At 40.7% G+C, this 22,127-nt stretch overlaps 1 protein-coding gene and 1 long non-coding RNA gene across 3 annotated transcripts in view; both read left to right on the top strand.

The window, feature by feature from the left end:
* Positions 1 to 22,127, top strand: part of XPO7 (exportin 7) — an 83,044-nt gene that overhangs the window by 20,401 nt on the left and 40,516 nt on the right. The window contains 4 exon segments of the mRNA XM_043503214.1: positions 12,049 to 12,195; positions 14,309 to 14,402; positions 17,409 to 17,575; positions 20,830 to 20,895. Of these exon segments, the coding sequence (XP_043359149.1) occupies positions 12,049 to 12,195; positions 14,309 to 14,402; positions 17,409 to 17,575; positions 20,830 to 20,895 (474 nt within the window).
* Positions 1,556 to 5,040, top strand: LOC122457578. Of its 2 annotated transcripts, XR_006277194.1 has the most exons (3): positions 1,556 to 1,586; positions 3,303 to 4,002; positions 4,438 to 5,040. It is a non-coding gene; the product is annotated as an uncharacterized LOC122457578 (long non-coding RNA). The 2 variants fall into 2 exon arrangements; XR_006277193.1 differs by lacking the exon at positions 1,556 to 1,586 and having other exon boundaries at positions 1,593 to 4,002.

A 22,127-nucleotide genomic window follows, 5' to 3' on the forward strand; every position in this document is an offset into this window, starting at 1 on the left:
AACAGACTTGTTAAAATTGTATGACTCGCACAGAATCCCACGTGGCTTCTGTTTATATCAGGGTGATGAGCTAGTAAGGAACAGATACCATCAAATGGGGGACAGGGCTATAGTCAACTTTCTTTACAGCTGTTTCTGCTGAGTCTATTCTTCTTTAGATGTAGGTCAGGACTGAGGAGTGTGAATAGCTACTGACTCAACGCAGTATTGTTAAATTTCACTTATGAGTCTTAAAATCAGTTTCACCCCACATTTAGAAAATGCCATCCATGCAACATGGAAATTCTTCAGCATGCATCCAGCGTGTTCAATAAAATGTTTGTTTTACAAAGAAATTGTAATCCTGACCATTTGTGTGCGGCAAAGATGACAGGAAGACTAGGGGAGAAAAAACTTAAAGATAATTTTCTAGAAAATGGAAATGCTTAAGTATTTAATCAGAGAAACTGAGCGTGCAGAATTGTTAGCAAATGTGTATGTGATAGTGGTTTGCTTTTTCATCTAGTGTCCTATGTTGTCACGAGGTGTGGTTATATGACAATTCACTCCTAGATCAGAGACGTTTAAACATGAGTTGTAACAATACTCCAGATAGAAATTACTGGCGGTTTCAGGCTATCTAATGGCCTTACTTAACACTGTGTGAAATACAAGAGAAATTCGACATTTTACCACTTTACATAGGATACTTTAGGCTTCTAAGTAGAGTGTTTACAAGAGAGTATTTTACACTAATATATTAGGATTTTAATATTAACATGCTGGAGTGCTAAATAACTTTGGGAACAATCCTGCATTGGCAGGGGAGAGAGTTGATGACCTTCTCAGTGACTCATTTGAGTGACTCAATTTCTCTCTTCTTTGTGTCCAAATTGGCAACCTAAGTTGCTGTGACACTATTGCAAAGTAGCGTGTTGCTGAGTAGAAGTGTCATCTAGTGGCAAGAACACTGCATCGGATGCATTCAGTGGAAAATACACTGGGAGATTTATATACACAGAGAACATGAAACAATGGTGTTACCATACACACTGTAACCAGAGTGAACATAGGCAGACAGGATTGCTGGATGCTCTTCCGTTTGACGCTGTCAGTTACTGCTCTGCTTCTGTTACTGTACATTTAAATGGATAGTTTCCATCTCAGTGTGTTGTGAGGTTTAGTGTTTTATAAGAGCATTCTGTAATGAAAGGTGTGATGGACATAAGTGTGGTTTGTAACTTTGTGACATCCTCTCTCTTGGGTCCCCTTCTTCTTAGTGCCTTCCACTCATTTTAGTACTGTTTGTTTAAATTTTAGAACTCAATTAGCCATTTGAATACTTTGCTGTCTCATGCTTTAGCCCTTATCTAATATATACAGGTTCCTGTTCTACATAATTGCTATACTGCATGGTAATTTTACTTGGTAAAAAACAGATTGCCTAGTCTCTGAAGTTTAAATAATCCCCACCTATTCAATTACTTCTAACTACAGCAGATCATGCAACATCCAGAAAAGTAGTCACTGCTAGAGGAAAGCTAGTCTGATTTTCTCTTAGTCTCTGCTGAAGGAGGGGAGAAGAAACTCCTGTCACTGCAATTTTGGTAGAGTATGCTGAAGGCTTAGCATTGCAAACTTGGAATATAGCATCAGTACAGTTGAAGTTTCTCTTATTATGGAATAGGTGAGCTAGTTAAGGCATGCAATGAGAGAAATATCCATCAGTGAGGATCTCTCGAAAATAGCACCTAAAAAGGTTTTCATCAGAGAAAGTAATCTTAGTGGATTAACAGTTTGGACTGTAAATGTTTTCTGGCCTGTTGAGAGCGCATCAATTAAAAAATAGTATTGCCATTCATGGACTGAATCTGACAAATACAGAAAATTCCAAGGTCAGCCGTCCACTCCAGCCTCAGTTGCCCTGTTGTGGCCTGGTTGTTTCTGTAGATGGGTCTTAGAAAGATTCCCTTACATGATGTCCCTTCTGCACACTGGATACTTTGGGCAGCGTAGGGAGTTTCGGGCTAATTTTAACATGAGGCATGTCACTGGAGACACTCAAAGTTAAATGAATTAACTACTAAAGATGTGAAGCTAATGGGACACTAAACCCCCTGTGGAGGTTGTCGTTTGGAAGTAAAGTGACCTTAGTCGGGTTTAGTTTAATACAATTTAACCAATGCGCATTAAATTGACTTTGCACAGACACACTCAGGTCAGTTAGACAAGCCCTGAGACTTAATGGCAGCGTCTCTAATGTTGTATACTGTATGATGATAAACCTCGACAGTAACATTGTGACTCAAAATTTAAAATAAAGCTCTCCAGAGGAATGGGCAGGAATTGTTTGTGTTGTTTGAATTTGGTGCTTGTGAAAGTAGTGAATTGATGATGCTCCTAAGATCATAGGCATAGGACTGTGAAGCACATGCTTGCATGCTTTTCTGAATGGGGGCCATTGGGAATAGGGGCTGTGCAAGCTTCCCATCCCCCACACAACTTTACCAGAGCTCTGCATACTTTCTCATGCACCTCCTGTTTCTCCTGAGTAGATTGCTAACTCTGCATTATTCCAAATTGCACTCTGAATTTATAGATAGTGCACCTATTGCCCTTCAGAGGCTAAAACAACTTCACGTTATGGCTTATGCTACAGTTTGAACCTACGCTTCCAAAGTGGAAAGGAAGGCTTGTGTGTTTAAATGGCATGTAAGTGTGTTAACTTTGAAAGAGGACAGTGTTTTGCGGACTCCTTTGGGGTTGGATAGCAGTAATATTTCTGCCCGTTGATTTGAGTTTTAAATTAATCCAGTCTTCATCTTTCTTTGCTCTGTTCACCTCTGCTTTACGTTTGTTATACATCACAACACATGCTCAGGAATTGTAGAGTGATTATGGTGTGTCTCCACTAAAGCTGGAAGGTGCAATTCCCAGCTCACGTAGACATAATCACACAAGTTCTATCTATGGTTAGTGTGCTAGCTCTGAAGTGTAGCTACCCTGAATATAGTCCTAGGGTCTCAGACAGGATCATACTGAGGCAGCTAGCCTCTTACACCATACAGCAACCATTCTGTTTTTAGTGCACTACCTGGATCAGAGCAAAGGCTGGTGTGTCTGCTTGAGCTGGAACTCACACCTTCCATCTCCATTGTAGACCTACCCAAAATTTTTTCCCTCTCAGCTCCAGCTGGCCTACATTTCTACCTGCTAAGCAGTGAACAATCACTAAAAACAGGAATTTCAGTACTGCTGCCTGCAATGGTGCCAGTAATAGCTAGTCAGGCTAAACAAAACAACAGCTTATCCTTTAATTAAAGGGACATCGGCAGCCCAACATGAAACTTTCCTCAAATGTTCGAGATCATGGAGGTCCTGATTCCTTATCATCTTTTCTATTTTGTTGCTGAGAAACTTTTTAAAGACTGAAAACAGATGGAATAATCATGATTTTTCTCAACCACTCATGTATGTTTGTTACAGTTCTGAAGCAGTTAACTGACAAACCTTATTCTGAGTGCTAGGCTGACACTGATCATGTTTTGTGTACAAACAAGGATGATTTGTCATGACAAGTGGAAAATGGTGTTAAACAAAAGGAGCTGTGTTTATTTCAACAAAGTGCTGCAGGAGAAGAATCAATATTTACCAGAAGGCAGAGAAGTCATTCATTAGGAGGGAAATGTTATATCCAGGCCTCTAACAAAATATTAAAGAATGGACAGTTGTGTGAAACTATATACAGTTGGTTGTCAATCTTTTTTTTTTTTTTTAAAAGTGTATCCTTTTTTGTTTTTAACTTCGGAAATAGAATATTAGGTCAATGTTTAATAGTTCATATACAGGGCCTGTCCTTCAGATTGTGTACATTGTCATAGCTCTATTGAAGCCAGTGGAGCTATGCTGACCTCAGCAGCTGAGAATCCAGTCCATTGTCCTTGTGTATTAAGATCTTGCAGAAAAGCTAAGACACGAAAATGAGTTAAACCTAGCTAGGGACATAAAAGGCAATAAGAAGATGTTCTTTAAATACATTAGGAGCAAGAGAAAGAATGAGGGGAAATGTAGGTCCTCTACTTAGCAGCAAAGAAGAGCTAAAACTGGTGACATAAAGAACGTTGAGGTGTTTAATGCCTATTTTGCTTCAGCCTTCGCTAAAAAGTTAATGGTGATTAGATGCTCGACACAGTTAATAGTAACAACTCGGGAAGGAACGCAAGCCAAAATAGGGAAAGGACCAGTTAACGAATACTTACATAAATTAGATGTATTCAAATCAGCAGGGCCTGATGAAATTCATCCTTGGGTACTTAAGAGCAAGCTGAATCTAATTCAGAACCATTAGCAATTATCTTTGAGAACTCTTGGAGGTCGGTTGAGGTCCCAGAGACTGAAGAAGGGCAAACATACTACCCAACTTTAAAAAGGGGAATAAAGAGGACCTGGGAATTATAGACCAGTCAGCCTAACTTGGATACCTGGAAAAATACTGGAACAAATTATTAAACAATCAATTTGTAAGCACCTGGCGGATACTAGGGTTAAAAGGAATAGTTAGCATGGCTTTGTCAAGAACAAATCATGCCAAACGAACCTAATTTTCTTCTTTGACAGGGAAGTAGTAGATATATCACATCTTGATTTTTAGTAAGGCTTTTGGCATAGTCCCACATGATGATGTCATAAGCAAATTAGGGAAATGTGGTCTAGATGAAATTTATTATAAGACGGGTTCAGAACTGGTTGAAAGACCCTACTCAGAATAGTTATCAATAGCTCGCTGTCAAACAGGGAGGATGTATCCATGGGACCTGCAGGGGTCAATCCTGGATCCAGTACTAGTCGATATTTTCATTAATGACTTGGGTAATTAATGACTTGAGCATATAAAGTTTATAGAGCTTATAAAATTTGCAGATGACACCAAGATGGGAGGGGTTGCAAGCACTTTGGAGGACAGGATTCAAATTCAAAACAACCTTGAGAAACTGGAGGATTGGTCTGAAATCACAAAGATGAAATTCAATAGACAAGTGCAAAGTACTTCATTTAGGAAGGAAAATCAAATACACAACTACAAAATGGGGAATAATTGGCTTACGTGGTAGTACTGCTGAAAAAGATCTAAGGTTTATAGTGGATCACAAATTGAATGAGTAGGCAATATGATGCAGCTGCGAAAAAAGCCAATATTCTGGGATGAATTAACAGGAGAGTTGTATGTAAGACTCAGCATTTGTCCCTCTCTACTTGGCACTGGAGAGGCCTCAGGTGGACTAATGTATCTAATTCTGGGCACCGCATTTTAGGAAAGATGTGGACAAATTGGAGAGTCTAGAGGAGAATAAGAAAAATGATAGAAGGTTTAGAAAACCTGACCTAGGAGGAAAGATTTGAGGAGGAGGGAGGGGACATGTTTAGTCTCGAGAAACTAAGACTGACAAGGCACCTAGTAACAGTCTTCAAATATGTTAAGGACTGTTATAAAGAGGACTGAGACCAATTGTTCTGTCTTCTGAAGGTAGGACAAGAAGTAATGGGCTTAGTCTGCAGTAAGGGAGATTTGAGGTTAGATATTAGGAAAAACTTCCTTAACTATAAGGATAGCTTAAGCTCTGGAATAGGCTTTCAAGGGAGGTTGTAGAATCCCCATCAGTTGAGGTTTTTAGAACACAGGTTGGACAAACACCTGTCAGGGATAGTCTCTTTAGAATGTCTTGTTGATGCCATTTTCTGACGCTGTGGATTCAGAGAAGGATGTCTTGTATTTGAGGCCAAAGAGGAATCCACGGTTAAATGTCCTCTGACTTCCCTGTTTTTAATTAGGTTACTTCATTAATCTGTTCTGCTTTCAGACTTCGTCATTAAGGGAGGAAAACGTGAGATCAGCATAGAAATGTCTCAAATCTGCAGGATTAAAATTATTTGTTTATGGAGCTGAAGTGTAAATGATAACTTTAAATTCTAACTTGAGCCTTGTTTGAGGAGCTCAAGTCTTGGGGGTTTTCAGATTTTGTTTTATTTTTGTCAATGTATCCCAGACTGATGATAAAGCAGTTTTCTGTATAAACTATTAGTTGGTAAAAAGTTTACAGGTAGTTGTCTAACCAAAACTCACCAGTGGCTAATATGCTACAGGACTTAGTGTAAGAGATCTCTGGATTCAGGTGTCTGGCCAGAACTTCACAACCAACCCCAACATTGTGTGCTGCTTTTCCTGCTCTTCGGGCAGTTTTGCCTGAATTACAGAGGATTGTTACTGGTAGTGATATCCTAATGGCTTATTAGTCAACCATTTCAACAACAGAGCATCAAAAATTTCTCTTGTGACAGTTGTATGGCAGTGCTCTATTTGTGCAAGAGAACATGTCTACCTTTACTCTATTGTGATGGCTATACTGTGATAGCTAATGGTGTCTCAGTAATCATTTGGCTGACATTTAATTTTTGCATTGCAATCTATTCTCTCCAAAACATGTTAGGTGAGTAATAAGCTGCTCATTTTCCAAATGAGTAAACTAAGGCACAAAGATTGAGGTTCACTTACGATTCTCCACTGCAAACCTAGAATGTGGCACAAGGGCTGTGGAGAGAGTCCATTTATTCATGTAATTACTTTACCAGTGTGAGGGCATAAATATCCATCAGTGAAACTTGTCTTAAATTAGTCAATAAGATTTTCATCAAAGAGAATGATCTGATTGGCGTACTGCCTTCTGTGGATGTTTTCTTGGTGTTTGAGCGTATTAACAATAAAACTACTATTCAGGCATTGCTTCTAACTGACAAATGCAAGGAAATGCCAAATAAAAGCATCCCCTTCATCCTTCACTTTCCCTGTTCTGCACTGGTTATTTTGGTGCACATTAATGTAAGATATCTAATCCAATACCTGGATATGTTGGAGTAAGTTACAGGTGATCTACAAAGCAGAAAAAAATTGGTTGCTTTAAGATGTGACAGCCTAATGACTTTCATTCCATTTAAATGAGACCTTTCACTTAACAGTAATGTTTTCTAATGTTGTATGCTTTCTGTGGTGATGGACCCCTAAACAATGTTACTATGACTTATAAGTAAATAAAACCACATTTGGAATTTGCCATTGCAGGGACCTCAAGAATTGGTGCAGCTCCATCTCTTCTGTTCTCTGCCTATGGCACAGGATAGTTTAGTCTTCTGAGGGCTGCAATACTTTGGTCTAATTTCAGTGGTTGGGTTTCGTGGGATGGGGAGGTGGCCTCTCCTCTAGAGGAGGTCAGAGTAGGTGTAGTGTACACCAACTCTGACTAACTTGGTGCTTGTGAAAGAGGCCTATTGAGAGTGCTCTCAAAGGCAAGGCATAGTATGAACAGGAGCTTTGCAAGCACTCTCACCGTACAGCTCTACTGAGGCACTGTAATGTTACCCTGCAGCACCTGCGGCTACTTCATTGCTAGATTTCTCGTGAGCCAAGATTACTGATTCTTCTGCATTGTTCCAAAGTGCACTGTGGATTTAGCAATATGAGACTAAAATGATCTAACTCATTACACTTGTAACTTTCACCACTACCTGAACCCAGGCTTCCAAAGTGGGAAGAAGGATGTGTATGTTAATCCCCAGTGTAATATCCTTTAATGTTCGCCCCCAGAAAGGAGAGGTTGTTACTGGCCTACTTTGGTTTGAACATCAGTGGTATGAGTGTCCTGCCTAAAGTCCCACAGTAAGCTAGTTTTGTTGTTATACTTCAGTGCTATGGACATTAATTATTTATAAAGCAATTCATGGAAATAAGTGAACATCTTCCAGAATGACACATTCCCAATGAGCCTTCGATTTGCTTAATTGGTATGTTCTTTTTTCCATTGGGATATACCAGTTGGATTGTACTGTAATAAAGCTGTCTTCATTGCCACTTACCTTATCTTTTATTGCAATATGTTCTCACTGAGCTCAGCAGTGCTCATTTTAAACTCTGTGTCAATATATCCTTGGCTTCTCGTTTGGTGAGATGCTGGGATTTGTGATTCTCTTGTTCAGTAGACCCTTGGGCAGAAAACTGTATCTGGAGTTAAACCTCTTGAACTGATAGGCTTGGGTATGAGGTTAAAAAGAGCCACTTTAAACTTGAAAACAAAGTAGATCTCAAAATACTTTCTGGGATTTGATTAGTGGAAATTTTCCTCTTGATTATTTGAGACTATGTGAAACTGATCTCTGAGGCCGTGTGAGAGTGTGCCTGTGGAGGGAGCCAGCGTTCTCCTACCAGATCAGAGCAGCCTCAAATCTTAATCTTGATCTGAGACATGGGAGTGAGGTAAGCGATTTTTACAGCAGACATAGCATTGCACATGCCCATGTGTTTGAGAGCACAGTGGCAGCTTTTGTTTCAAGAAAACTAAAAAGAAAAGGAGTACTTGTGGCACCTTAGAGACTAACAAATTTATTACAGCATAAGCTTTCGTGAGCTACAGCTCACTTCATCGGATGCAACATCCGATGAAGTGAGCTGTAGCTCACGAAAGCTTATGCTGTATAAATTTGTTAGTCTCTAAGGTGCCACAAGTACTCCTTTTCTTTTTGCGAATACAGACTAACACGGCTGCTACCAAGAAAACTGAAGTTAGACGATTAAATGAAATGACAATCTTTTTGCTCAACCACAGGTAATAAACAGTGTTGTGTTTTTCTTGGTGTTTTTTTTTTTTTTAAACAAAAGGTCATCACTTACAAATACAAACTGAAGTCAGTGTAGATAGGGCTAATGTATATTAGACAAGTTACACCAATAGAATTAAATGGATTTAAAATTAATCTAATTCCACCAATGCAAACCTCTATAGATGCACTTAAACCGGTTTAAACCTTCCTTAAGATAAATCATTATAAATTGGTAATGTAGTGAATTAAGCTAAATCCATTTAAGTGAGGCTTAAACCAGTTTAAGTACTTGAATGTTAGGGTTATGCATTGATTTTTTTTTTTATTCATTTAGTCATACCAGTACAACTTTTCTAAAGTAGACCAGCTCATAGACTTAAATTCTCAAGAACGTAGCTGAGCTGAGACAAAATCCTCCAACAAACAAGTGTATCGCCACCTTTGCATAACATTGCAGGGTAACTGCAATAAACGTAGGGGTGGAAGAGAAATTAGATTCTCCAGAAATTTGAAATAATAATATGAATAGTCAGGACCACCTTCACAGGGAAAATATTGAAATATACATCCCCTCTGAGCTCTAGATAGCTTTTACTTCAATTAAAATAGTCTAAGAATTGATCAAAATAATCTCCTCTAGAACCAGAGATGAAATCAAACTCATAACACCCCATTTCACCCACAAATTTCAGCTGTTGTCATGTCGTTTGTTCCACAGAAACCTGAGTAAATGGACGGGACTTGCACAGATGTAATCCATTTTGGATTATGGGATGGAGGGAGGAGGAATAAATTCTGAAATTTGAGTATCTTGCTGGCAACTCTTTCTTAAATAGAGGAGGGGGTACTCCAGTTGGAGTGCCTCTGCTGACCTCAGTTTGTGTCAGTATTGAATGGAAAGGGAGGGTCTCTCCAGCAAGCAGGTCTCAAGCCAGATAGGGCTGTCATAGGTCAAAACCAAGACTTTAATCCTGCAGCTCAGAGATTCGTTGACCAGTAGCCATCTGGGGTGGGAGGGGGAGGAGTTAGGAGTTACGCTGCCAAAGGCTATATAAATATACTTGGAATAACACACTGGGTTTTCCTTCTCAAGCATTCAGCCTTTTTTACTGATCCCATCTCATCTCTTACCCCTCAGAAGTTCTTTCTCTCTTCCCCTAGCCTATTCAATTCCTCCCCTGATAAAACATCTCTGTAATGCAGTGTTCTGTGTTCCTGATCTTTCAGCCCCAGGCACAAATGCTTGAACTTAAGAGAGGAAAACAAGTTGAAAATTTAATATAAGAAATTCTTTGGTGGCAAATAAATTAAAAATGTTTATGAATCACAGAATGCTTCCAGTCCTACTCTGGAGGAGGAGGAGGACATGTATGGTAGAGGGGAAACCGGGCTAATAATCTGTAATTTTAAATAACTTCAGTGTAATTCTAAGGACCTTTTTAGTAGAGATGTTTTAGTGTGTGCAGAATAGTTTATTCAGAGGGTAAAGACCAAAGCTTAGAGGCAAGAATGACCGTAAAGATTAGGGGGATAGGAAGGTATCTTCAGGGGTATGTTCAGGCTGGCAAGCTGTCTTGGCAGCAATACATGATGCTATTACACAGTAGCCACCTGTTCAACAAAACACCTAGTTACTCCTGCTCCCTGGCCAGTAGTGAATTGGGTATAATGGAAAGCTTGTTGTGTGTAGTCTGAAAGCAGAAAAGCAGCAAAAATTATTATGAATATGCTCCTGGTATAGCTGGTATTTGGAACTACGTTAGTGATTCTCCTGGAGGAAGCTCTGTAACTTGTTATATCTTGAAAGGCTGATGTGATGGGAGCATCAGTAAGTGAAGGAATTGGTAACCGGTTTCAGAGTGGTAACCGTGTTAGTCTGTATCTGCGCAAAAAAAAAAAAAAAAAAAAAAACCCTTGAGTAGTACTTGTGGCACCTCAGAGACTAACAGATTTATTTGGCCATAAAGCTTTTGTGGGCTGAAACCCACTTTATGAGATGCATGCAATGGAAAATACAGTAGGAAGATGTATAACACTGAGAACATGAAAAAATGAGTGCCATACCAACTGTAACGAGACTAATCAATTAAGGTGGGCTATTATCAGCAGGAGGAAAAAAACTTTTTTAGTGATGATCAGGATGGCCCATTTCAAACAGTTGACAAGAAGGTACGAGTAACAGGGCAAAAATTAGCATGGAGAAATAGTTTTTACTTTGTGTAATGACCCGTCCACTCTCAGTCTTTATTCAGGGCTAATAACTGGTGTCCAGTTTACAAATTAGTTCCAATTCTGCAGTTTCTCGTTGGAGTCTGTTTTTGCAGGTTTTTTTGTTAGAAGATTGCGACTTTTAGGTCTGAAATTGAGTGACCCAGGGAGGTTGAAGTGTTCTCAGACTGGTTTTTGAATGTTATAATTCTTGACGTCTGATTTGTGTCCATTTATTCTTTTACATAGAGACTGTCCAGTTTGGCCAATGTACATGGCAGAGGGGCATTGCTGGGACATGATGGCATATATCACATTGGTAGAGGTGCAGGTGAATGAGCCTTTTATGGTGTCCCATGGTGGTACAGGCTTCTTTACTTTTCAAGGAATATTGCAGAATTGGTTCAGATTGCCCCTCTTTCTCCCCCATCCCTCAAAAAATCCGTATGCTACTTTATTATTATAATAGAGAACCATAGATGTGCATGGTGATTGCAAAACTCCCTCTATAAAAAGATGTATGACTTACAAGCTAATGGCTTTAGCCTCTTGGTAACCCTGCATCGTAGGTAAATGTTATAGCCCCATTTTACAGGTGAGGAAACGAGGACTCTGATCCTGTCCTTGCTTGGTGGGCAGACCCCATTGAAGTCAGTGGGGTTCCATGCAGGCATATGACTCCATCTGCATGGAGCTTACTGTGGGATTGGGACCAGAGATATAAAGGTATGACTTATTAAAGTTCACTCGAGGCATGTGGTAGAGTTGGGAATAGAACCCAGGCTCCTGACCATCCTCAGTACATTAAGAAAAAGGCCATGCTCTGGATAAAACTTGAACTCATGGGGGTGAGTGGCAGAGCATTGGAATTCGCGCTCTTGCAAAATGCCAGGGAAAGGTAGGGAGATGGTGCAAGACACATTTTTAGGCAGGATGTCTGGCAGGATATCTGTTACTCTTGCGGGGGAGATTTCTCATGTGCCCCTCAAGCAGCAATTGTTTTGTGCCTAATTCAGGTGAAGATGGCCATGAAACGTCTAAAAAAAGTAGCATAGGCTGAAAAGCCAGGTATAATTTCAACATACTCATTCCTTAAAAAGTATGAGAGAGGTTGCATGGCTGAGTCGCTACCTGACAAAACTGTGTTTAAAAAAAAAAAAAAATTGTTTTAACTGATTTTTTTTTTTTCCTCCCCCTGTGCTCATTCCATTACAGAGCCTAGCCCAGCTAGAGAACTTGTGCAAGCAGCTGTATGAAACTACAGACACCGCGACACGGCTCCAGGCAGAAAAAGCCTTGGTCGAGTTCACCAACAGCCCGGACTGTCTAAGCAAGTGCCAGCTCCTCCTTGAAAGAGGAAGTGTACGTAGAAAATAATAATAATCAGATTCAAACGAACTGGCATTCAAATTTGGCATTTTGGGTGAATGCTCTGAATGAAACGGGGAGCTCATTAGGTTCTGCATACCCAGTAAGCTGGAACGTGCAATATTCACGAACGTCTTCTGCATACCAGACTTAAACCTTCAGTTGGTCCGGCATTTTCTATTGGTTTAGAAAAAAATTGGAGTGTTTCCACTAAGAGGTTTCCCTTTTGAGGAATCCTGCTTAGATCCTAAAGCACATCTAATCCACAAAGATAAGTATGCTTAAACACAGTTATGAAATGTGGTCCAGACTTGATATAGCATAGTTGTTAGTTGTTGGGTGGGTTGTGGGGAGATGAAGTGTGGAAGGGGTTATTGTGAGAGGGAACACAAAATAGGACTCTCTAACCATGCTAGGAAACAGTGTGTGAATTTGGGCTAAAGTGTCACTAACACTTTTAGCAGGAGAGCTACTGTTACACAATCATTCCAGTTTTGTCCGTGTGTCTGTTTATAGTGTGAATCACATGAAAAGAACCTGTCTTTTGATAGATTGGTTCTTGATTAATCTTATGGGTTAACCCATTATGCAGCCTGATCTAAGACTACAACGTTAACTCTGAAAGGCAAATTTTCTAATTTCCACTGCTTTAGGAGTTCTAAAATAGCTTGGAAGATGTGATCAAAGACTAAAATCCCAGCATGAGATCTGAGATTCGGATGGGATTAAAACAGCAGAGTTTGCTTTAGGCCATTTTAGCTTACTACTAAGAATCTCTTAAAGCAAAGGTTTGCCTCTCCAATAATGTCCTCAAAGCAATCTAGAAACAATTTCAACCATGGGAAATGACAGTTTTTATCTTTACAGTACCCCCCCCCCCCCCCCAAAGTGGTCACTTGATTCACTTTGGCAGGATAAATCATGCTTAAAATTGCTTGGTCACAGGACCTTTTGAGGCTTGATTTATGGCCCAGTGTGCATTCAGCCCTTCGAGTCTATTAGATCAGTGCCTTGCTCACAAAAAATCAGGAAACATTAGCCACCCTGTCTCAAAGGATCAAGGAACCAGAATGAGATGGGGCACTGCGCAGTGTAGTCCCAGCTGAACTCAAGAGCTGAATTATTTATCTCTTTGTATTGTAAGTTTTTTGTGTGTGGACTCCTTAATTTCTTTGGAATAAAAAATAAATTAACCTCTGGGTTTCAGATTGCATTTGTGTTAACCATGGAGGAACCAGCAACTAGCACAGGGAAAAAAGGAGGGGTCAGTTTTAATGGGAAGTCTCTATATTACTTTGAATATAATCCCATTCTGTATCTGCAGATTGCCATTTTGTAAAGCTGATGCACAAATTGGATGATCTGACTTACTTGCATTTAAACTCTTTGGGCATATTATTATAAATGGGTTTCTGGTCTCTTGGATTCTTGGAATAGGTTATAGAGGCAAATCCTTTTTATAGTACTGGGTATTATTTAACACAAGAAACACTGGCAATTACACTGCCCGCAATTCATAGAATCTCATACAGCCTAGGATTTCTGATGGTTCACTCACATTTTCTGTATCCTATTCCCTAGATTAAATTAGTAATGTCCATTGGTCCGAGTGCTATTCTGTATGATATATAAATAAAATATGAAGGGAGAGGGAAAACTAACCTGTTTTGTAGTCAAGTGGAAGAGTTTGAAGTTTGTGTAAAATCTAGGACTGAGCAAGCAGTAACACTGGCCTGCAGCATATTGCTATTGCTAAAGTGCTATTGGCACTTGTTCCTTCCTGCTTGTCATAATTCTCTCCACCCCTGTGTGAGGGCACACAGGTGGGGGGTATGTTTTAGGCTGCTGCTGCTGTCACCCGGTTATCTTTTTTCCTTCTAGATGCTCTTCTTAAAATATTTGGATAAACTTGGTGTATACAGAAACAAGGAACTAAGACAGTCAAGAGCATTTAGACTTGTGAACTGAGCTAATATTGAAGCCCAAATTTCCAGAGACCTGAAAGTTATTGGGTTAACGTAGTGCACGACCACCTTGTCTTCTGCTGTGGCCTCTTTTGTACTGAAACTTACATTAAACCACTGCTTCTTGTGTTGTTTCTTTACAGTCATCCTACTCCCAATTATTGGCAGCTACATGCCTTACAAAACTTGTGTCACGAACAAACAACCCTCTACCATTGGAACAGCGAATAGACATTCGTAAGTAGAAGTCTTTCTTTTCTCTAGCCAAGCCATTGGCATAGCAAGCAAATACTATGGATAATGACTAATAAACAGTACTGTATTGTGACAGGAAGTCTTTCTGCGAGCTATTAAGATTTATGGACATTGGTAGCCTCAAAAGTATAGTGAAAAGGCAACTTTGTTGTCGGATAATCTCTTTTCCTAGCCCAGAGACTACTGGGTTTGAATGCCAGATAGAAGGGAGTTATCCAGGTCCAAAGTAATCACAAATGTGTGGCCTTATGAACGAACAATTTTAAGATAGTAACTCAATTCTCTATAAATTAGGCTAGTCATCTCCTAATTCTTTCTCTTCCCTACTTGTTCCTTATAGCAAGGGGTATCTTAATGAATCCAGTTATTAGGAAAGGTGATTATTTTGTATTTGCCCTTCTTTGTTGTTCTATTTTGCCAGGTGCGGGGCTGGGGGGGGGAGAAGAAGGGTGAGGTTTCTTTCTGTTCATTGTCTCCCAAGTCATTGGAGACAGATACTGGCTAAAGTCTGCTTTTTGCCTGTGACCCAGTACAGGGATAACTTTCCTGTTTTCTTGTCTATACAAAATTGCATTGAACTGAGACTGGTGAGCTTTGCAGCTCTGCTGCTATCAAAGAGACAAAGGAGCTCAGCCATAGTTCTGATACTAGTCAGCGCTAAAGAGTGGGCCAAGGTGGAAAGCAACTTGGAAAACTTAGAATTCTATTAATCCAAGGCTGAAACTAAACCCTGATTGTGACTGCAGATTACTGTATGGTCTGTCTTTCCAGACGGTGATCTGTGCTAAGGAGTGATAGAGCAGGTCTGATTGCACTGATGCACTTTTAGGGAAGGAAGGGAGAATGAATAGGACGCTTGGGCAGTCTCTTCCAAGAGTATAGACTCATAAACATTTACATCAGAGCGGACTATCGTGATCATGTAGTCTGACCTCTTGTACGTTGCAGGCCACAGAACATCAGCCACCTACTCCTGTAATAGACCATAACCTCTGGCTGAGTTACCGAAGTCCTCAGATCATGATTTAAAGACTTCCATTTGGAGAGAATTCACCATTTACACTAGTTTAAACCTGCAAGTGATACATGCCCCATGCAGGAGAGGAAGGCAAAAAACAAAGGGTGTCTGCCAATCTGTTCGGGGGGGGGGGGAATTCCCTCCCAATGCCAAATATAGCAATCAGACCCTGAACACGTGCGCATGCCCCACCTGACAGAGAATGGCAGATATGGTTTCAGAATTGAGAATGCCTTGTGGGACTCCATTTGTCACTTGCAGTAGTTCCTGTGAGAGAGCCATTCTGATGGGATGGGGTAGAAGCCTATCTCTGACTAGTGTCTTGTTGGGAGAGTAACTATGGTATCTCCTTTTCTGTGTGGTTGTGACCGTAGGGACTCTTCTTTGCCCAACTGGCAAAGGGTTTACTGTTCTGTAACAGCAGCTCTTATCGGGCCTTACATACTTTCGACTCATAACACACTGCTTTCATAGTATGTGTGAGGTGTAAAATGGAAGCTTATGTCATATGGATCCTCATAATAGTTATGTGATGTATGCCTGGGTGATATTTAAAAACTTGGTTGTATGTACATTCTGAAAATGTTTTAGAATCTGTCTCCCAGGCACGGTTGGCAAGCGGGTTTTGCCAGACAAGGGAAGTGGAATCACCTACCTCGTTTGTTTATATGTAATTCAAACATTGTAAAGTCCAGCACAAAAGACGCCCCATTTACAAATGAGAATCAACAGGAAAAACAGATCGATGGGAGGATGCGAAATAAACTTGGTGGGGGGGATGGGACACTTTGGCACCAGCACACCAGGAAGGAAACCCCATGCAGTCTTTCTGACTCTGGGGTATGAGAGAGAGGAACAAGGATCCCTCTTTTATCTTGCGCTTGAGCGAGTGACCCTGCAGTGCAGTTGTATCAAAGAAAACAGGATCTCAACCAACCTTGGTTGAAATGCTGCAAGAAAGGCAATAGGTGAGAAATTGCTCTAGACAAGTTTAGCCTGTTAAAGTTTAGTCTTAGCCTAGTGCAAGCATTTCATACTTTTCTTTTACTTGTAACCCGTTGTTTTTCTTATTTGTGCAAACTGTGCCTTAAATCTTTCCCTTTGTTAATAAACTTACATTTGTTTTTACTATACATAGATTACAGTGCTGTGTTATGTTAGAGCTGATGTGTATGTACTGCTCCCTTGGGAGTAGTGAACCTTTTAATTACTGTGAGTGTCCGGTGAGAGGGATGTTTTCAGGGTGGTTTGTGGCCTGGGGTGCACCTACTGTTAACCTACAAGGCTGAGTAAGGGTTTGCAGAGCCCTGAGAAGTGTGTGAGAGTGGCTGAAGGACTGACACCCAGCTACCACACGCAAGACTTGGTCACGCTGGATGCAGGAGTGGGATAGCAAGGTGACTTGCCGTCTGGAGCCCCGAGAAAGCATGTTGTCGGTGCTTTACCAAGCCAGAGTTAGTCAGCTTCTCCTTTCTCACTGGACAACGGAATGCCCTGATGTTGGGGGAGCCTGTCCTGAGGGAAAGGTCCTTTCAGCAGTTCTTGCCAAACGTGTTCTTACAAAGGACTGAATTCCTCTTCTAATACAAAAGAAAACACTTGGGTGGGAAGAAATTGTTCTACATGAATACCCACCCACAATTTCATATCTTTAGAACCTCCAGACCCTTGGTGTATTGTATTGTGACTAGTCTGTCAAAAAAGACACGAATAAAAGGTCAGTTATAGTTGTCTGGATACCATAACTGCATTTACATTTTACTCCTTTTCTTTTTGCGAATACAGACTAACACGGCTGCTACTCTGAAACCTGCATTTACATGCTTTCCAACATGGTGATTTGTTTCCTGTGTTTCGGTGTAAGCTTTGTAAAGATATTTTTCCTAATGCAGATTCACAACCTTATGTTCAGCTTAACAGTCTCTTTGTCTAGGAATTTTCTTATTTTATTCTTATTTTTTGTCTTGCAGGGAACTACGTGCTCAACTACCTTGCCACCAGGCCAAAGTTGGCAACTTTTGTAACGCAAGCACTAATTCAGTTATATGCCAGGATCACAAAGTTGGGCTGGTTTGACTGTCAGAAGGATGAATATGTCTTCAGAAATGTGATCACAGATGTCACAAGGTTTTTACAGGTCAGGGACACCTTTAAAAATAAAGTGTGTGGGGGGGGACAAAAACCTGGTGTGATCGGAGTGTTCTTGTGCATGAGTTGCCATATAATACTCTGAGAACCAGGGCAAGTGTGTAGCTATTTTTCCACTTCCACTGCATTGGCTATTGCTACTCAAGAGCTCTAGTGTGTATGGCCTGTCAAAGTTGATAAATTTAAAAATCAACTGTCTTGATAACTGTCCCATATGAGATTGTAAGCCCTTCAGGATAGGGACTGTCATTTTGATTTCTGTAAAGAGCCTGGCACTCGTGGTGTGCTCTGTGACAGGGTCAGGCCAGATGGCTACAGGAGAGTAATAGAAGGCAGATATATTAGCCCCAGGTTAAGTAGGTTCTTTTTCCCTGGGTAAAGTAACAGGGAAGGTTCCAGAACAATGGGCAACCTTCTGGAGACAATTAAGACAGACAGGCTGATTAGAACACCTGCAGCCAATCAAGAAGCTGCTAGAATCAATTACGGCAGGCTAATCAGGGCACCTGGGTTTTAAAAAGGAGCTCACTTCAGTTTGTGGTGTGCGTGTGTAAGGAGCTGGGAGCAAGAGGCGCTAGGAGCTGAGAGTGAGAACGCGGACTGTTGGAGGACTGAGATGTACAAGTATTATCAGACACCAGGAGGAGGGTCCTATGATGAGGATAAAGAAGATGTTGGGAGGAGGCCATGGGGAAGTAGCCCAGGGCATTGTAGCTGTCGCACAGCTGTTCCAGGAGGCTCTCTAGACCTCTGCATTCCACAGGGCCCTGGGCTGGAACCCGGAGTAGAGGGCAGGTCCGGGTTCCCCCCAAATCCTCCCAACTCCTGGTCAGACACAGGAGGAGTCGACCTGGACTGTGGGTTCACGAAAACGGCCAAGCTGAGGGCTGCTGTGAAGCTCCAAGGCGAGCAAATCCACCAGTAAGTGCAAGACCCACCAAGGTAGAGGAGGAACTTTGTCACAATTATAAGTATTGAATAATGTGGCAGAACTTTAGGATTCCAAGTATATAATTCCTCTTTCAAATGATTTATCAAAAATGAAAAGCAGGATGACTACCTATTAAACTGGGGATATGTGCACCTCACCTCACTTGCAGCTGCTTTACAGCGAGTGTGACAAATTGCTTGGTTTGTTTAAATATCAATCTTTTAGTATTAAGTCAGGACCGTCAGGGCCTTCAATTTTGAATTTGGACCCTTTAGTATGGGAAAACTATCAGTCAAATGGTTTGGGTGTATCTGGGGTTTTTTTAGGTCATTAATTTTGGCTGTACCAACCTTGAGATCCTTTAAAATTCAACAGGGAGGAGAGGGGGTTATTTTTCATGCTCTGCCTAGGATTTCCTGGCAGCCATCAGAGTAGTACTGCTAAGAGAAGAGACTAAGCGTGGGGAAAATTCTCATTGCTCTGGCTGGCCGACATAGCTTCAGTGAAGAAGTGGAAAAAGACTGGCTGCAACTCATTGGCTGCAGAGTGCAAGATATGAGATGATGTGTGACAAAGGAAGGTTTTAAAAGTGTGCGTGATGTGGGGTGGTTGGTTATAGAAGATCTTCACAGATATTATGTGGAACATCGTGGCTGGACATATCTGTAGAAACATCCCATCCCATGATTATTATTAAATATTTACGCCGGTGTCTCAGGGTGCTATTGCAATCGGAATCAGAGAGCCGTTGGGCTAGAAGCTGTATAAACATGGTCAAAAGACAGTCCCTGCCCACAAGAGCTTAACTTTACAGGCAGAAGATGGAATTTTTTCAGCAGTCACAAACTGTGCGACTCTCTTCCAGAGGAGGCTAGCATGGCATAAAATCGCACTGTTCTCACAACGCTCTCAACACTTACTTTTTCTCCAAATTAACATTTTTAACTATTCAACTTCCACAAGTTAGAGGAAGATGCAAGAGTAGTAGTAAATAATCCCAGAGTTCATGGCGGCAGTGGGAGAAGAGGAAAGGAACTAGAGTGAGACTTTTATATTGTGATGGTGGGATTTATTTATTTGGATAGGCAGTAGAATAGTATGATGAGTGTGAGGATCGTAAAATTTTAAAAAGTGATATCTAGAAGATATTACAATGCTGAAGGATTACACCTTTCCATAAACAGCTCAAATGATTTCTAACTTTTTGAGACAATCCTGTTGCTTTTCTCTCAGCTCCATCTCCTAAGGCATGTTGAAGACTGTATTTGGTTATTGGTCATGAGTTCAGCAAAGGTTCCTGGCTACAGCCACATAATATCATGTTAATGCTTGAGACCATTGTTCAAAACAGAGGCCTATGATTGTAGCCTCTTCCCCACCAAGTCTTTGGACTCCTGCAAAGGGGATGAACATAGTCTCAGATCAGAGGAAAAAATTGGGACAATTAGTGCAGGCGGGTGCTAACCAAAGATGAGCTGGGGAAGGGAACCTCATCCAGTTACAGGAAGGGAACTCCTTGTGGCAAAAGAAGAGACCAGGATAGCTCTTTTATGTGAAGTTAGTTGGCATATAAAGGCTCCTTCCCAGTGAGCAGGTGTTTTGTATCAAGACTGCCAATGTGTCAGTCTATAAAAGAGAAGCCAAAGACTGTAAGGGCTGTGGAGAGTGAACTCCCTTGGCTTCTAGAGGTGGGGCCTGATTATCAGGAGTGAGATATTGATTGGGGGGTGGTGGTTGGGGAAATTTTAATTGCCACTTCTTGTGCTGCAGGAGTTCTGCGGCTCTAAGACTTCAGTTTTCATAGTTGTCAGTTGGCAGCTTTCATGATTGCTAAGGTCTCAGTCCTGCAAAGATTTATGCACTTACTTAACTTTACCATTGATTTCAGTGGAACTAAATACTTGAAAGTAAGCACATATGTAAATCTTTTAAGAATCAGGGGTAAGTAAGCACAAAAATGTGATTTAGAATGAATAGATGAGCCATTAAATAACGTGTATTTTTGTTTGAGCACTCCATAGAAATTGTTAGCTGCTGAGAAGTCTGGCAAATGTATCAAATTGTAAATAATATGAATTTTTTTTAAATGCATCTAAATATAGAACTCCTGGGTTTTTAAACACGTTGTGCTTAAATGTTTTCCGATCATGGTTCTACGAGGACATGGCATATCTAGCCAAATGTATCTGATTCACAGTGTGCAAATACTTCCTTCTGCATGGCAGAAGGACTTCAGAATTACAGTGAAAACTGGCGAGAACAACCTGACACTGCTAATTCCTCCTCTTCTTCCCTCCAATCTCTCTCATCAGGATAGCGTAGAACACTGCATCATAGGAGTGACAATTCTGTCTCAGCTAACGAATGAAATTAATCAAGTAAGTGCTACAGCCTTCTTCAGTGAAGTAAGTGTCTAATTTTCTCATTTGTATTGTTCTGCTGTGTGTGTGCGTGTGTGTGTGTGTGTGCGCGTGCGCACGCGTGCTGATTTTTATTTTTTTGGTATCGTGCGCTTTTGCGGTAAGATACTGATATTTCTTCTGATCTAAGGATTTCTTTGCCATCTCCTGCTCTTAGCATCTCATCTTCTCCAGTACCTGGATGTATTGCTCCATGATAAAAATGAAGCAACACTAAAATAGCAAATGGGTTCATGCCCAGTACAATCTTGCCTGTAATGATAAAGCCCCATAGCATGAATTAGCAAAGCATCATTAGCATCCTTTGTCCTCCATTCCTATGCATTCTTTTAACTTTGTGCATTCTCATTTTTAAAAAAATTCGCAGCCCTTTTTGCATTGTCAATCATTCCAATAACTTCTTCATGGGGATATAAATATAAACATAACAAATCTGGTAAAATATTTTGAGTTCCTTTCCGAATACATAGCATGTTACATGTTCAATGTGCCTTACAAATACCAAGTGATCCTATTTCACACGCTTTTGGTTTTGTTTTGGGGTTGTTTTTTGTGGGGGGGGGAGGGAGGGACTGACAGGGCAAAAAGGGACACAAAGGATAAGTAATTTGACCAAGTCTACATTTGAATCAGTGGCATAAGCACGACTAGGATTCTGGAGTTCTTGTCTTTCAGTCCCATGGTCCGATTTCTGCTAGATCCTAGCTTCCTCGTTGATATTTTTTGAAAAGCTGGGGACTAGAGACATTAATTGGTCAATCTAAGCATGAGGAAATAATCATACACTCCCTAAAGCCCAATTTATTTTCTAGCCGTGACTCCTTCAGACAGATTTTACTAGTGCATTTCAGACTGCCACCAGTCACCCCAAGGAGCAGTTTTCCTTGGGGACCCTTCTAGTTTAGATGAGAGAGATTATCTAGACTTTTGCTGAAAGGACCAATACTAATTAGTTTTGTTTTAGCCTTTTAAGTTCTCATTAGTATGGACACTAACTTTGCTTTTGCTAATACATGTGCAAACACTTGAAAACAACCCAGGCTTTGAAACTGAGAAATTCTACCATGGCGTTGAATAACTTAATTAAAAATGACAGGTTTCAGAGTAGCAGCCGTGTTAGTCTGTATTCGCAAAAAGAAAAGGAGTACTTGTGGCACCTTAGAGACTAACAAATTTATTAGAGCATAAGC

This window comes from Dermochelys coriacea, chromosome 26 (genome assembly GCF_009764565.3).
Source record: "Dermochelys coriacea isolate rDerCor1 chromosome 26, rDerCor1.pri.v4, whole genome shotgun sequence".
Lineage (NCBI taxonomy): Eukaryota > Metazoa > Chordata > Testudines > Dermochelyidae > Dermochelys > Dermochelys coriacea.